The sequence below is a fragment of the Dama dama genome, chromosome 8 (assembly GCF_033118175.1).
Source record: "Dama dama isolate Ldn47 chromosome 8, ASM3311817v1, whole genome shotgun sequence".
In the NCBI taxonomy this organism is placed as follows: Eukaryota; Metazoa; Chordata; class Mammalia; order Artiodactyla; family Cervidae; genus Dama; species Dama dama.
In genome coordinates, this window is record NC_083688.1 from 24,255,111 (window position 1) to 24,269,961 (window position 14,851).

At 38.0% G+C, this 14,851-nt stretch overlaps 1 protein-coding gene and 1 non-coding gene across 2 annotated transcripts in view; one reads left to right on the forward strand and one right to left on the reverse strand.

The window, feature by feature from the left end:
- FARSB (phenylalanyl-tRNA synthetase subunit beta) overlaps positions 1–14,851 on the forward strand; it is a 69,649-nt gene that overhangs the window by 5,597 nt on the left and 49,201 nt on the right. The window contains exons 2-8 of the mRNA XM_061148644.1: positions 729–784; positions 3,894–4,048; positions 6,421–6,490; positions 7,036–7,151; positions 11,933–12,083; positions 13,097–13,205; positions 14,257–14,327. Of these exons, the coding sequence (XP_061004627.1) occupies positions 729–784; positions 3,894–4,048; positions 6,421–6,490; positions 7,036–7,151; positions 11,933–12,083; positions 13,097–13,205; positions 14,257–14,327 (728 nt within the window). The remainder of the gene's footprint in view (positions 1–728; positions 785–3,893; positions 4,049–6,420; positions 6,491–7,035; positions 7,152–11,932; positions 12,084–13,096; positions 13,206–14,256; positions 14,328–14,851) is intronic.
- On the reverse strand, positions 3,402–3,474 carry TRNAG-UCC (transfer RNA glycine (anticodon UCC)). Its single transcript has one exon. It is a non-coding gene; the product is annotated as a tRNA-Gly (tRNA).

The following is a 14,851-nucleotide window of genomic DNA, read 5'->3' on the forward strand; positions in this document are numbered from 1 at the left end:
TTAACACCAGAATATACTGGTAATGATGGTTTGTGTTCCATTCTTCGTAACATGAAAACCCTGACAGTGCTATGTATCAGGTAGCAAAACAAAGTAAGATATAATTTAAAAGTAAGGAAGAGAACTATTAATTATTGCAGACCTACTGTGTTTCAGGACACTAGGAGAAGCCCATTATCTGCATGAACTCATTTAAATCTTTCCAACAGTTGCATGCATGGCTGTAAAATACTACTTTATGAGGCATAGGAATCAGAAAGTTTCCATAAGGTGCAAAGCTCTCAGGACTAGTGGAACAGTCAGAAATTGAACTCGGATTGAGCTGGCTCCAAAGCCAGCTGTCAGGCCACCTCAGAGAATTTGAAATGATAGGGTTTATATGACATGATTCCATTGTGTTGGATCTGTGATCTGGACCCACTTTGCTTTAGATCCCTGCTTGCAGATTGTTTTTCTTCCAAGTAAATGTAAGCTCCCCAGTGCTTATAATCAGGTAATCTGATTTTATAGCTGATATTAATTAAGTGAATCAGCCCTTTATTTACTAGTTTTGTTTTTCTTTCTTTAAAAATTGTTTTTGGTCAACCTTTTTTTGTTTTTAAGTGGTGATATCAGATGCCTGATATCTTATATGCTCGGTGTAAGACAGTCAAAAAGATGTAGTATTTATGTGCTATTTGCATTTGTACTGAACAGATTAAAATTTGTAATCTCTTTTTTTTCCCTAGCTGATGAAGAATTTGATGAACTGTGTTTTGAATTTGGACTGGAACTTGATGAAATTGTATGTATTAGATATTTCTTTAATATTCTTTGTCTAAGTTCATTACATTTTATCTTTGTTTCCTTACAGTTAGACTAAGAGGAAACATTTGTGGGCCCTGGTGGTTTCTGCGTTCTCTGTGTTACGAGGCTAAGCTCTGATTCTAAGAGTGTTGCTTTATGTAAAATCTCCAAGGGGGTTCATGCCTTTATTTGGATCCTGTCCCCTCAAATCATCAGGAAGGGATCTGGGAGCAATGGAAACTGAGCTTCAGCCAGAGTTGCTGTCTCCTTGGCCTCTGGCTCCTCCTCCTCCATTTCCTCTGAGCCCCATTGGACCTTCCTCCCGTGCCTGTTCCAGTGTTAATTCATTCTTCATTTATTACTCTGTACATTGATCTTGTAAAATGATCTCCTGCCTTTTGAAGAATTGCTTGTAAAAATGATTTTGAAACATTTTCCTGGTCTTTTCATTGTACAATGATTAAAACATTTATAAATTAGCTTTATTTACCAAATAGATAACTAGTATTGATTATGTATTAGAGACACTGTACTTGTAACTAAAAAGACGGCTTAATATTTCTCTGGTAATTAGTGTTATTTTTCCCCCAAGCCTTCTTAATCTGTTCAGTGTATAATAACACTATAAGATTAAAAAAAAAACCTTCAAACCAACAAAAACCTGTATTGTCTTGCCTTATTTTTCCTGCTGCTTCTTTACTAATGTTACAAAATAACTTTTTTGGTGTTAATGAGCATCTGTATGCTTGAGAAGTCAGCTGAGATTTCTATAGTATATATTAAATTATTACTAATTTTATTAGAACTCAAAATTATGTTTGAGGCTTTATAAGATCTAAGCATTAGACTGAAGATCAGAATACCAGCCGTGGAATCATGGACATTACATTGCCTCTCTGAGCCTATTTTTCATCTGTGAAATAAGGAGTTTACATGTATGATCCTTTCAGGGATCCCTATAGATCCCTCTGGGCTTCCCTGGTGGCCCAGATAGTAAAGAGTCTGCCTGCAATGCAGGAGACCCAGGTTCAATCCCTGGGTCAGGAAGATCCCCTGACCTGGAGAAGGAAATGGCAACCCACTCCTGTATCCTTGCCTGGAGAAGCCCATGGACAGAGGAGCCTGGCAGGCTACAGTCCATGGGGTCTCAAAGAGGTAGACACGTCTGAGGGACTAACACTTTAACTTTCGCTTTTCATAGATCCCTCTGGCTCTGAAATTTCTGTGGTTATTGATTTCCATAACATTTTTGTTAGCATTGATAAACCCAGTCATCACCTGTGATCTTTGTATGAACTGAGATACTGAAAATGCTAGAAGGCTTAGGCAGCTGTGTCTTTTTTGCAAAGGATCTCTAGTTACATTTTCTCTCCTTCTTTTTATGGGTCCTGCCTGAAATCCAGCACCATCTTTCTTCACTAAAACATTAGCAATTTTGTTGACCCCTTTGATGGAACTCAGTTTAAATTCTGATTTCTCCTGTCTCTTCTCATATCCTCCCCTGTCCCTCCTCCATTTCTTTTCTCCTCTTCCTCTCCTGCCCTCTCTTCTTCCCCTTCCTCTTTTTCCCCTTTTTTAAAATTTTCTTGTTTTTTTTTTAAATTTTTTACTTGAAGGATAATTGTTTTACAATATTGTGTTGATTTCTGCCATACATCAACATTCTTTTTTTATTTTATGTTAAAATTTTGCCTGATTTTCACAGTATGCCTCCTGAGTTTGAGATGGCCCGTGAAGGTGTTCCTTGGAGCCCATAGTCAAAAAGCACTGTGAGCCCTGGGTGCTTCCAACCTCCTGTGGACTCTGATTCCTCAGGTGTGACTCAGGTGCATCGTGCTCATTGAGGAAAGTGAATTCTTCAGCATGCTATACAAGTGTAGATTATACTTCTTTGGGAAATAATTTGAACTGCTCATCTTGTGGCAGTGGGAGAGCCCCATGTAAAACAAGATACATCACATATTTTGATAGGAGTCCATTAGTTATTTTAGCAGCTGATTTGTGATAGAAATAGCAGGAGTTCCAGTTAAGTGGGGATAACTAGTGGGTAACAGTCACAGAGTATGACTTCTAAGGAATTTGGTTGGAAATAAGTATATAGACCGTTTCCTGCCATGGTAAATGTAGCGAACAGAATTTAACTTCTTGGCAATGGTTTTTAAGAAAATCGCTACAGTGTGGTGATTGAGATATTCTAAGCTTTTTACTTCTGCACTGAATTTATTCCAGTGGTATTTCTTCTCCTTTCTCCCTCGTTTGTTTTTGCTCTTGCTGCTTTGTACCCTTTATTGTCTTTAGACCGCTTCCCATTGTACCTGTGAGTGAGGAGTGAGTAGTGAAAGTCACTCAGTCGTGTCCAACTCTTTGCGACCCCATGGACTATGCACCTATAATCCCTTCTGATTTACACCGCAGCTTCTGACGATCTCTTCAAATGTTTTTCTTTGCTTTTATAGTATTCTCATTTTCATGTTGCTTCTAGTCTTGGGTGCCCATAGGATTTAGCTTTCAGAGTCATTATCTTATAAAAAGTTGCATATCTTTTAATTTTTTTTTCTTTTTTCTCTCTCTCTCTCTCCTTTTCTGGCCACGTTTCTTGGCTTGTGGGGTCTTAGTTCCCTGACCGGGGATTGAACCCAGGCCCTCAGCAGTGGAAGTGTGGTGTCCTAACCTCTGGACCACCAGGGAATTCCCAACATAGCTTTCATTTGGTGAATTTCCTTTACTTTGTCTCATTGACACTTTCGTTATTGCTGCTCTGTGTTCTCTTTGGTATTTTCATTTTCTTTTAGATCCAGGATGGGCAAACTTTTTCTGCCAAATAGCAAGCTTTTGAAAGCTATATAGAGTCTCTGTCACAACTCAGCTGTTGCAGTATGGAAATAACAGTTGAAATGTAAATGAATATGCCTGACAGTGTTGCAGTAGAACTTTATTTACAAAACCAAGTAGTAGGCAAATTTAGCCTACGCCTTGCTTTAGACAGCTTTCTGCTGCTCTGGAAAGAGCATGAATAATGTAGTTACTTCTTTATAAGACTGATAAAGCCTTTTTTGGAAAAAATTTAGATGTATTTAGTTTTATTTTAATTTTTGGGTTTGTTTTAGACATCTGAAAAGGAAATTATAAGTAAGGAACAAGGTAATGAAAAGGCCCATGGGGCCTCTGATATTGTTCTCTACAAAATCGACGTCCCTGCCAATAGATATGATCTGCTGTGTCTGGAAGGATTGGTTCGAGGACTTCAAGTCTTCAAAGAAAGGTAAGGGAGTATATTCATTAAACCCGTGGCTAAGTGGGATTTCTTTTCTCTTTGCCTGTCATCATCAACAACCCTGTTTAAGTTTCTGGAAAAAAAGTTGGTTGGACAGATCTACTGCTTTGGGTCTGCATGGAGAGCTGACTGGAGCCTGTATATGTAGCCATTTGAAGATTGAAAAAAAGAGTCATAGTCTTTCATTTGGGGAGAATATTTTAAAACTGGAATGGTTAATGATTTTGTGACTTCTTTAACAACTGTTTAGTGGGTTCATGTGAGTTCCTTCAGTAATCCAGTTGGAATAGATAGTTCATGGGGTTGGTTAAAGGTTGGGAGAAAAGCAGAAGGGTACAACTTTATATGCTGTTTTCTTAAGAATTCTGAGGACGCTCAGAAATGGAGCCTCCTGACTGGAAAACTGAAGATCTCATGACAGCTGTGGGCAAGTTAATTGACTTCTCTAGTTTCAGTCTTGTAATTTATAATGAATATTTTCAATTCCCCTTCCAACTCTTACTGTAATACATATAGAAAATGATGAATATGTAAAGTGAAAAAGAGGTGAAACAGTAAAGCTATCAAAAATAATTATAAAGAATAGACTGTTGGACTCTGTGGGAGAAGGTGAGGGCAGGATGATTTGAGAGAATAACACTGAAACATGTATATTATCATATGTGAAATAGATTGCCACTCCAGGTTCGATGCATGAGGCAGGGCGCTCAGGGCTGGTGCAGTGGGATAACCGTGAGGGATGGGATGGGGAGGGAGGTGGGAGGGAGGGTCGGGATGGGGAACACATGTACACCCATGGCTGATTTCATGTGAATGTATGTCAAAAACCACCACAATATTGTAAAGTAATTAGCCTCCAATTAAAATAAATAAATAATGGACATGGAAAAAAAAATTATTTTTTGATTACTTAACCCATTATCTTGTCAGATGCAAAAGAATTTGAGCCTCAGGCTGATAGGCTAGACTTTGAAACTGTGAGGCCGTCAGGCAAGAGACTGGTGTTGGTGAAAGGATGATAATAAGGCATTTGGTTAGTAAGGTGGTTAAAATTTGAGGGTTGACCCAGTTACTTCTCTGCATGACAATCAGATGTTTTGCTTTTTATTCTTTGGTTGCTTTGGGTCTTCGTTGCTGTCCACAGGCTTTCCTCTAGATACGGAGAGTGGGGTCTACTCTCTAGTTGTGGTATGTGGGCTTCTCTTTGTGGTGGCTTTTCATGAGATGTGGGTTTGATCTTTGGGTCGGGAAGATATCCTGGAGAAGGAAATGGCAGCCCATTCCAATATTCTTATCTGGGAAATCCCATGGACAGAGGAGCCCGGTGGGCTGCAGTTCTTGGGTTGCAAGAGTCAGACAGGACTTAGCGACTAAACCACCGCCACCATCTCTTGTTGCAGAGCACAGGCATACGGCTTCAGTAGTTGCACATGTATGCTCAGAAGTTGTGGCCCATGGCTGAATCGCATTGAGGCATGTGGAATCTTCCCAGATCAGGGATCGAACCCATGTCCCCTTGCATTGGCAGGCAGATTCTTATGCAGTATACCACCAGGGAAGTCCAGATGTTTCTATTTTAGGGTCAGGGATAGTTTCTTTACATTGTGTTTCCCAAACCTGTCTGATAGGAATTTAACAGGCACCTCATATGATTTTTATGATGAGAGAAAATTAGGAAAATGACTTAAAACTTTTGCTATCCAAAGTGTGGACCAAGGACCAACATCTGTAACACCTGGGAGCCTGTTAGAACTGCAAAATCTGCTTCTACCCAAGACCTCTTGAGTCAGAACATATGCTTTAACAAATTCACCAGTTGATTGTAGGCATCTTGAGGTTTGAACAGCACTGACTTAAAACAATGGTTCCCACCCTCGCCTGATATAACACTTACCTGAACTATGCTTTCAGAATGTACCATTTACCAGGCCTTTTTCTTGAATATCTGATTCATTAGGTCCAGATGGGGCCAGACCATCTGTATTTGTAAGAAGCTCTGTTTTTCTGAGAAGTTCAAACTCTCATGGTTGGAATAAAACTTAAAGGTTGTTTAATCCAGCCCCTCAGCTGATGGTTAAATGCCTCCATACAGTTTGCTTAATTAAAGGTTTTCTAGTCTCTGCTGAGACTCCAGTGATGGTAATATGCATTACCATGAGTCATCATAGCCCATTTTTAAACGACTAGAAATGTTAGAATGTTTGTTAGGATTTTATTTTTAAATACTCAGCCCAAATTTGATTTGCTGTAACTTTAACCCGTTGGCCTACTTCTGTGCATTTTGTATACTTTCTATACACAGAATAAATTAATTTCAAATGTTCTGATTAGTAATGAACACATTTATTTTAATATTTTAGGATAAAGACTCCAATGTATAAACGGGTAATGCCTAAAGGAGAAATCCAGAAGTTGATCATCACAGAAGAGGTAATAAGGATCAATTCTTATTTTTCGTTTAAAAACATCCCTTGTATGTATATATCTCTAAGCTGGGACAGAGCTGACCCTTCTGCCAAATGTAGTTTTCTTTGATCATTGTATATTTAGCCTCTAGCTCTGAAAAACTGTCATTTTGTTTTTACCAAAAAGTGAAAGGGAACAGCATCTGTTTTCTGTGAATAATTTTGGAAAATAACATCCAAATGTTTGCTTAAAATACTTTTGAGATAATTATTTAAATTGTGGTATGTTAATAACATATAGAAAGAAAATCTCTTGGGGAAAGGCTGTTTTGGTAGAAATACTATGAGCAAACTACTTGAAAGCTTAATTTTTTAAATCAGTAATTCAGTAAATTTTCAGAGATCTTGCTGAAATGTAAATTCCGTAAGGACAGTGACTTCATCTCCTGTCACCACTGTATTTTACTGTTGATTGAATGAAAATTTGTGATAGCTGACTTTCTATTACAAGATGTTATTACAAAGAAAAGCCTTCATATTTGCCATCTCTAATGATAAAATGAATTTCAGACAGCTAAAATACGCCCGTACGCTGTTGCAGCGGTTCTCCGAAACATAAAGTTTACAAAAGATAGATATGACAGCTTCATTGAACTTCAGGAGAAATTACATCAGAACATTTGCAGGTTTGTGAACGTATTTCTTGCTTGCTTGCTTCCCCCTCTTTCTCCTCCTTACCTTCCCTTCTCTCTGCCTCTTTTCTCCCCCTCTTTCCTTTCTTCCCCTCACCCCTACAGACTTTTTTCCAAAAAATTTCTAAAATAAGAATATGTGAGAATAGCAAGAAAGTTTAATGAAATTTAAATTTAAGTAAGTTTAAATTTTGGGGCTTCTGTGTGGCTCAGATGGTAAAGACTCTACCTGCAATGTGAGAGACCTCAGTTTGATCTCTGAGTTGGGAGGATTCCCTGGAGAAGGGAGTGGCAGCCCACACCGTCTCCCAGAGTTTGCTCAAACTCATGTTCATTGAGTTGGTGATGCCATCCAACCATTTCATCCTCTATCCTCCCCTTCTCCTCCTGCCTTCAATCTTTCCCAGCATGAGGGTCTTTTCTGATGAGTCAGCTCTTCTCATCAGGTGGCCAAAGTATTGGAGTTTCAGCTTCAGCATCAGTCCTTCCAATGAATATTCAGGACTGATTTCCTTTAGGATGGACTGGTTGGATCTCCTTGCAGTCCAAGGGACTCTCAAGAGTCTTCTCCAACACCACAGTCCAAAAGCATCAATTCTTCAGCGTTCAGCTTCTTTATAGTCCACCTCTCATATCCGTGAGCTTCCCATGTGGCTCAGCTGGTATAGAATCCACCTGTAATGTGGGATACCTGGGTTTGATCCCTAGGTTGGAGAAGGGAAAGACTACCCACTCCAGTATTCTGGACCGGAGAATTCCATGGACTGTTTAGTCCATGGGGTCGCAAAGAGTCGAACCCTACTGAGCAACTTTCACTTTCACTTTCTCATATCCATACATGACTACTGGAAAAACCATAGCTTTGACTATACGGACTATGGCAAAGTAATGTCTCTGCTTTTTAATGTGCTATCTAGGTTTGTCATAACTTTTCTTCCAAGGAGCAAGTGCCTTTTAGATTTTTTAACTACATTTTCTTTTTTGAGATTTTTAAATAACTGAATGTTCTTATTCTGTCTTTGACATTGCTATACATCATTTCCCATTCAGCTCCCTTTAGTGTGATGATCTTCAGATCAGTTTAATTCCTCAACTCCTAAAGGTCAAAAAAGGTGACAGTGGGAGTCCTTGAACTAACATCAGTTTTTCAAAAATCCTAATAAAAGTTACTGATAGGAAACATCAGTCTTTAGCTAACATACCAAGTTTTTTTGTGTGGTCCTAAAATATAGCAACATTAGTTACCTCACGCTAATCAAAGGTATGCTTAATAGTTATATATGTCTTGAGTACAAAAGGAAAAAATAATTCTTATTTTTTAGTAATTGCAGTGATTGCAGTTTGGTACACTGTGGAAACTAAAAGAGGCTTGTGTGTAAGGGATGGGCTGGAGACAGGGTTGGGAGGAGACCTTGGGTGTTTTCTGCTGGTGTGAAAAATATTAAAAAAATAAAATACCTTTGGTTAAGTTCACACAGTTTCTTTTTCTTGAAACATTTTGAGTACATGGTAGAAGCTTTTTCTAAGATTCTGAATAATATTTATTCCAAGTTGTTTTATAAAAACAATCTTATTTGTTGTCTTGCAAATATGTCACTCTTAAGCAAAACAATAAGAATTTAGTTTCACCAAGATAGAGGATTTCTGATAAGCATTGATACAGCTAGTAAGTACTTCAGCCCTGTTATCTGTTCTGAAGAATCTAATTTTTATCTAAATTGGAAGGCATTTCCTTACTTAATTGAGCTTTAAGTTATGTTTTATGCAGTATCTCTCGAAATCATGAGCTTTTTCTAAGGGGAGGTATAAATCATATCCTAATACTCTGATATGCCAGAGTCAGTAAATCCTAATTTGTGTTTTTCGAGAGATATAATCATTTCACTTAAATTATAAGTGATTTATAGTAAACTTTTATTGGCATAAAAGTTGTTGATCTTCCCTTATTATCCTTTAATAGCTATAGTATCTGTATCAATATCACCTCTTTTACCCCTGTGTCTTCTCTCTTTCCCCTTTGATCAATGTAGCTAGAAGTTTTATCAGTTACTTTAGTGGATATCTTTGTGTGTCAGTTTTCACAGAACTAGCTTTTGGTTTCATTGATTTTTCTCTGCTTTTGTGTGTGTGTGTGTTTGTTTTTGTTGATCATATAGTGTTCTCTCCAAGGCTAGTTAGTCCTTACTACTGAGGCAAGACCTTGTTCCTACTTTATCCATGGCCCCTGTGAAAAATGGGGTTTTCAGTCTGTGAGCACTGTTGAGTCGGATGGTTCTTTCCCCAGCCTTGGATGGTTTCCACACATGCTTACACTGATCGATACTCAACAAGTTCTTGAGGGGGTCCCTCTGCAGATCGCAGAGCTCTCTGTCTGCGTAGCTCTGTCATCTCTAGTACTTTTTGTGGTGACCTCTGGCCGCCATCTTGGTCTCCCTAGGCTCTCAGCTGTGTCTCTTCAACTTTGGGAGTTCACTGGGCTCCTGCCTGACCCCTTTTCTTGCCCTGTGACTTGAAGTCCCTCCAGGCAGTCAGCTGGGCAGTCATAGGGCTTATCTTACCTGTTTCCCATCTCTCATCTCCCTTATCTCTTTCCTATCCTTCATCGCCTGAGGTCCAGTGCCGGCCTTAGAAATCACTGTGTATGTTTCTTCCCTCTTTGGTGATTGTATCAGGCAAGAGAGTAAACCTAGTCTCTGTTACTCCTGGAAGTATCCAGCAAACTTTTTACTTCAGTTATTTCATTGTTTATCTCTGTAGAATCTCTTTGGTTCCTTTTTAACGAAGTTTCTCTTTTTCTGGCTTGGTTCTTTCAGTCGCTGCTTTTTCACAGCAAGACTTTACCAAAATTTTTGCCAGTATAATAAGTAGAATCTTCATTTCTATCTTTAGTTTTCTTATCTTTTTATTTTGGGGATATTAATCCTTTTTCTTTACCTATGTCGTAGACCTTTTCTCTCAGTGTCTTTTGACTTTTGGAGTCTTTTGATTGTATAAAGTTTACAATTTGGATATAGTCAATATTTATCAGTCTTCCTATATGACTTTTATGTTTTGTGTCTTAAGGGATATCCTGCTCCACAGTCTTAATTAAGCATTGTTCATCTATGTTTTCTCTGAATAATGTTTATGGTTCCTTGTTTGTGTATATGTATGTGTATATGTACCTATGTTTGCTGTTTGTTTTTCAAAATGCATAGCTCTCTGATCCATCCAGAATTTTTTTGTGATTGGCTTGAAGTTGAAATTTAGTGACATTTTTGGGATACTGTTTTCGGATTAAGAAACCAACATTAATATCCAAGAAAACATGGATTTTCTTACCCATGGGTTTATCAGTTGTTGATTTATCTAAACTTACTGGACCATTGTAGTAGCTTTTTTTGTAGTGGTAGTAGTATTTTAAAAGTCTGTGTGGTGATTTGAAAATTCAGGTCATCTTAGCACTGATTTTTATGGGTTGGTTTGTTGGGAGTATGTTGTGTTTCCCTGTTTTCATATGCACTGCTTTCTGATTGTGTACAGAATTATCTTATTATGGTAGAGGCTTTTGATTTTGTTCTTTTTCTCTGAGGAGTGGTTTCTGTTGCAGGCCATGGGTATGTTTCTACCTGTGCTAGTATATGACTTCTCAGGTGGTACAGTGGTAAAAGATCCACCTACTGATGCAGGAGACACAGGTTCAGTCCTGGATTGGAAAGATCCCCTGGAGAAGGGAATGGCTATCCATTCCAGTATTCTTGACTGGGATATCCCATGGACAGAGGAGCCTGGCAGGCTACAGTCCATGGGGTTGCAAAGAGTTGGACTCAACTGAGCATGCACACATCTGATGCTAGTATATAAACTTGTAACTCATTGAGTAAAGTAACACTCCCTAATGCTGTGTTAATTTGAGGTTGACCAAAATTTGTTTCAACAAATTTTCACAGCTATTTCGTAGTTCATGTAATGTGGACTCAACACATTCCTTGATAACTAATGATTTTATCCATTTGATATTTAGTTTAGACCTACATAGTCTAAAACACATTTTAAGCCTTCTTAAGAATATCATAAATTCTGATTTGAGTTTCTCTTTTTGGATTGTCTCTTGGAAAGCTTAGAGCCAAATTTGTAATCTTCTGTGATAAGGCTGTAGGCCTTGAGATTCTAATTTAGTATTGGCATTTTAGTATTGGCATTGTTCCTGGCTCCATTTTATATCCCTACTTCTGTTTCTGTCTTGCCTACTTTATATCTTTAAGTTCCTAAAATTACCTTAAATCCTTTGCAGATAAGCTGTAGAACAAATGAAATTAATAGCTCTTGAAATTTCCTTATTCAGTTTTAAATGTAATTCTCAGTTCTTAAAATTAATTTCCATTAATAAAGCAATATAGCTATGTGACAGGAAATTTAGGAGGATATAGAAAAGCCAAAAAACAGAGGAGTTTTTGGGTGGTTTAATCTAACTTAATAAAAACATTGATGTTTACTTGAGGAAATAGGATAAAGGGAAATACGATAAAAAAAGAAGATAAAGGGTATGTTAATGTCCTATTAATAACAACATAGTACTTGGGAAAACTAGTAGAAGGAATTTCAGTTGCTAAAATAATGTGTTTTCAGTAGCTTTATAATTTCTTATATTTTTAATGGTTGTAAAGGTGTCATATAGTAACAGACTATTTTAAGGAATTGTCTACAAATAGTTTTTAAGAACCTGTAGTATTAAGTTTTGAGATCTTCAAATCTCTTTTCTCTTTCTCTCTCTCCCTCCCCCTCTCCACATTTAGGAAAAGAGCCTTGGTTGCTATTGGTACCCATGATTTGGACACTTTGTCAGGTCCATTTACTTACACCGCAAAGAAACCTTCTGATATCAAATTCAAGCCTCTAAATAAGAGCAAAGAGTATACAGCCTGTGAACTGATGAACATATACAAGGTAAATGTCCTTTTATATTGATGTAATAGTTCTGCATAAATCGTGAAATTCCTTCAAAACCAAGTTATAATTAGGGTGATGTCATGAGTGCTTTTGAAAAAATAACAGTGTCTGGGCTCCAACCCAGAGATACTGGTTCATTTGCTCTAGAGTGAGTTCTGGCTCTAGTTTTATTATTACTTTTGTTTATCCTCTCAGATGTTTGTAATGTATACCTAGGATTGAGAACCACTTACGTAGGTCTTACTGCACTGTAATATTCATATTTAGTTATAATTAAAAATCATGCAAATATAAGGCACAATAAGATTTAGCTAGATTTTATGTGTGTCTGTGGCATGCACTGTTGCAAAGTGCCTGCCTCCCATGATTAGCACTTTAGAGTCCAGTAGTGAAAATGAATTCAGTTGTCACTTTAAATTGCATTTAACAAATAGTAGAAGAGATAGGTATCATTTAGGAAAAGCTGCTGTTATTGTTGGCCTGATTTGCAAGTGATTTTTTTCCTGTTTATCTAAATAGTTTTGTATGGTTTGTGTTTTACTTAAGGTGATTCAGGCTTACTCTGCAAATCTGTTTTGAGTCTTGAAAAATAATTGTGGTCTCATCTTTCCTCAGTAGTAAAGAATCTGCCTGCTAGTGCAGGAGACATGGGTTTGATCCCTGGGTTGGAAAGATCTCCTGGAGAAGGGAATGGTGACCCATTCCAGTATGCTTGTCTGGGAAGTCCCATGGACAGAGCAGCCTGGTGGGCCCAGAGTCCATGAGGTCAACAAAAGAGTCAGATATGACTTAGCAACTAGACAACACATCTCTCTTCAGTAGGAGATGAGGCTGTATGAAGATTCTGAGACATTACTTTATATTAGAAAATATCATACATTTAAAACTTTGGGGGCTGTTTCGTTATTTTTATGATGTCCCCCCCTCTTTTTATGCTAGGCATGTATGTAAACTGAGATTACGCTGATAGAAATAAGAAGCTGATTTTGTTTGTCTTAATTTTTTTTCAGACTGACAACCAACTTAAACATTATTTACATATAATTGAAAATAAGCCTCTGTACCCAGTTATCTATGATAGCAATGGTGTCGTCCTTTCCATGCCTCCAATCATCAATGGTGAGTTATTTCTTAAGTACCACAGGCGTTTTGCTATTTCCTTCTTACTCTTCAGCATTTCTGTGGAATTCTCAATTGTCTTGGTCAGAAGACTCAGTCTGAGACTCTCAGGTCTTTTATGGATTTTATTGTAATAGTTCTTTTCATTTTTTTTCAAAATTTTACTGGTGATTTTTATATAATTCATAAATGTATACCTACTTATAGGGCTTCCCTGATAGCTCAGTTGCTAAGAATCCTCCTTCAATGCAGGAGACCCAAGTTTGATTCCTGGGTGGGGAAGATCCGCTGGAGAAGGGATAGGCTACCCACTCCAGTATTCTTGGGCTTCCTTGGTGACTCAGCTGGTGAAGAATCCACCTGCAGTGCAAGAGACCCCGGTTTGATCCTGAGGTTGGGAAGATCCCCTGGAGAAGGGAAAAGCTAAGTTTATAAATATGTTCTGGTGCTAGTTCTCTGGATTCTGTTCTTCCAAAAGGTGTTGATATTTTGGTTTTAGCCCGTAATTCATTTTGTTAAACTTAAAAGTCGAATTCTGCTTGGCCTGCTGTTTTATAAGTTAAAATTTAAGAACTGAAATTTACCCTCTTAATTTCTTTCTGAAGCTTTTGTTGAGAAGCAACTTGAATGTATTTACAAAATTTAGTGATGTCAAAGCCATAGATGTTTGCCTTTCTGGAGGTGAGAAGGGGGTTCAGTTGATTCACAACGGGAAGGGGAAACTTCCTCCTCCATATCTTGGACTCGAGTACTCATCGTGGACTTTGGAGTGAGCCAGATCGAGGCCCAAATCTTAGCCATGTTGCTTAATAGCTTGTGATCCTGGGCAGTGAGCTTAATTTTTGAATCTTACTTGTGCAGCCTGCAGCCCTTTTTTATTTTAACCTTGCTTTTTATTTTATCTTTATTCTCCAGCTTATAATGGGAGATTAGAATAAAAGTTGTGTATCTCTTTACCTCTGAGGTGTCAGCTTATATTTATAGAGTTCTTTAGTGCACATTTGTTTCTGAAACTGATTGCTTTGTTGTTACTGTTTTGTGTTTGTTGCAGGAAACCATTCCAAAATAACAGTAAATACGAAAAATGTATTTATTGAGTGCACAGGAACTGACTTTACTAAGGTAAATAAAACTTTTATTCTATTTTTGTTCTGTCAAGATAGATTTTTACCTCTGAGCCGAGACCATGTGACTAAACTTTTAAATTTGTTTGTTTTTTAAATGGGACTGTATTTTAGAAATTTAGAAAATGAGAAAGGTGTTTGTATTCTGTACTTTGGTTGTAGTGTGTGCTAAGTCACTTCAGTCTTGTCCTACTCTTTGCAGCCCTATGGACTGTAGCCCACCAGGCTCCTCTGTCCATGGGCTTCTCCAGGCAAGAATACTGGAGTGGGTTGCGGTGCCCTCCTCCAGGGGATCTTCCCGACCCAGGAATCAAACCAGCGTCTCTTACATCTCCTGCATTGGCAGGCGGGTTCTTCACCCACTAGCGCCACTGGGAAGCCCCTTGGCTATGGTGCTTTCATTCAGCTGACAAATGTTTAGTGAGCACCTCCTCTCTTTCTCCAATGCCATGAGTTTAACAATGAGTTACTTGTTCTTGATTTCAAGGAACTCATCGTCTTTGTGAGAGAATTAGCCACATA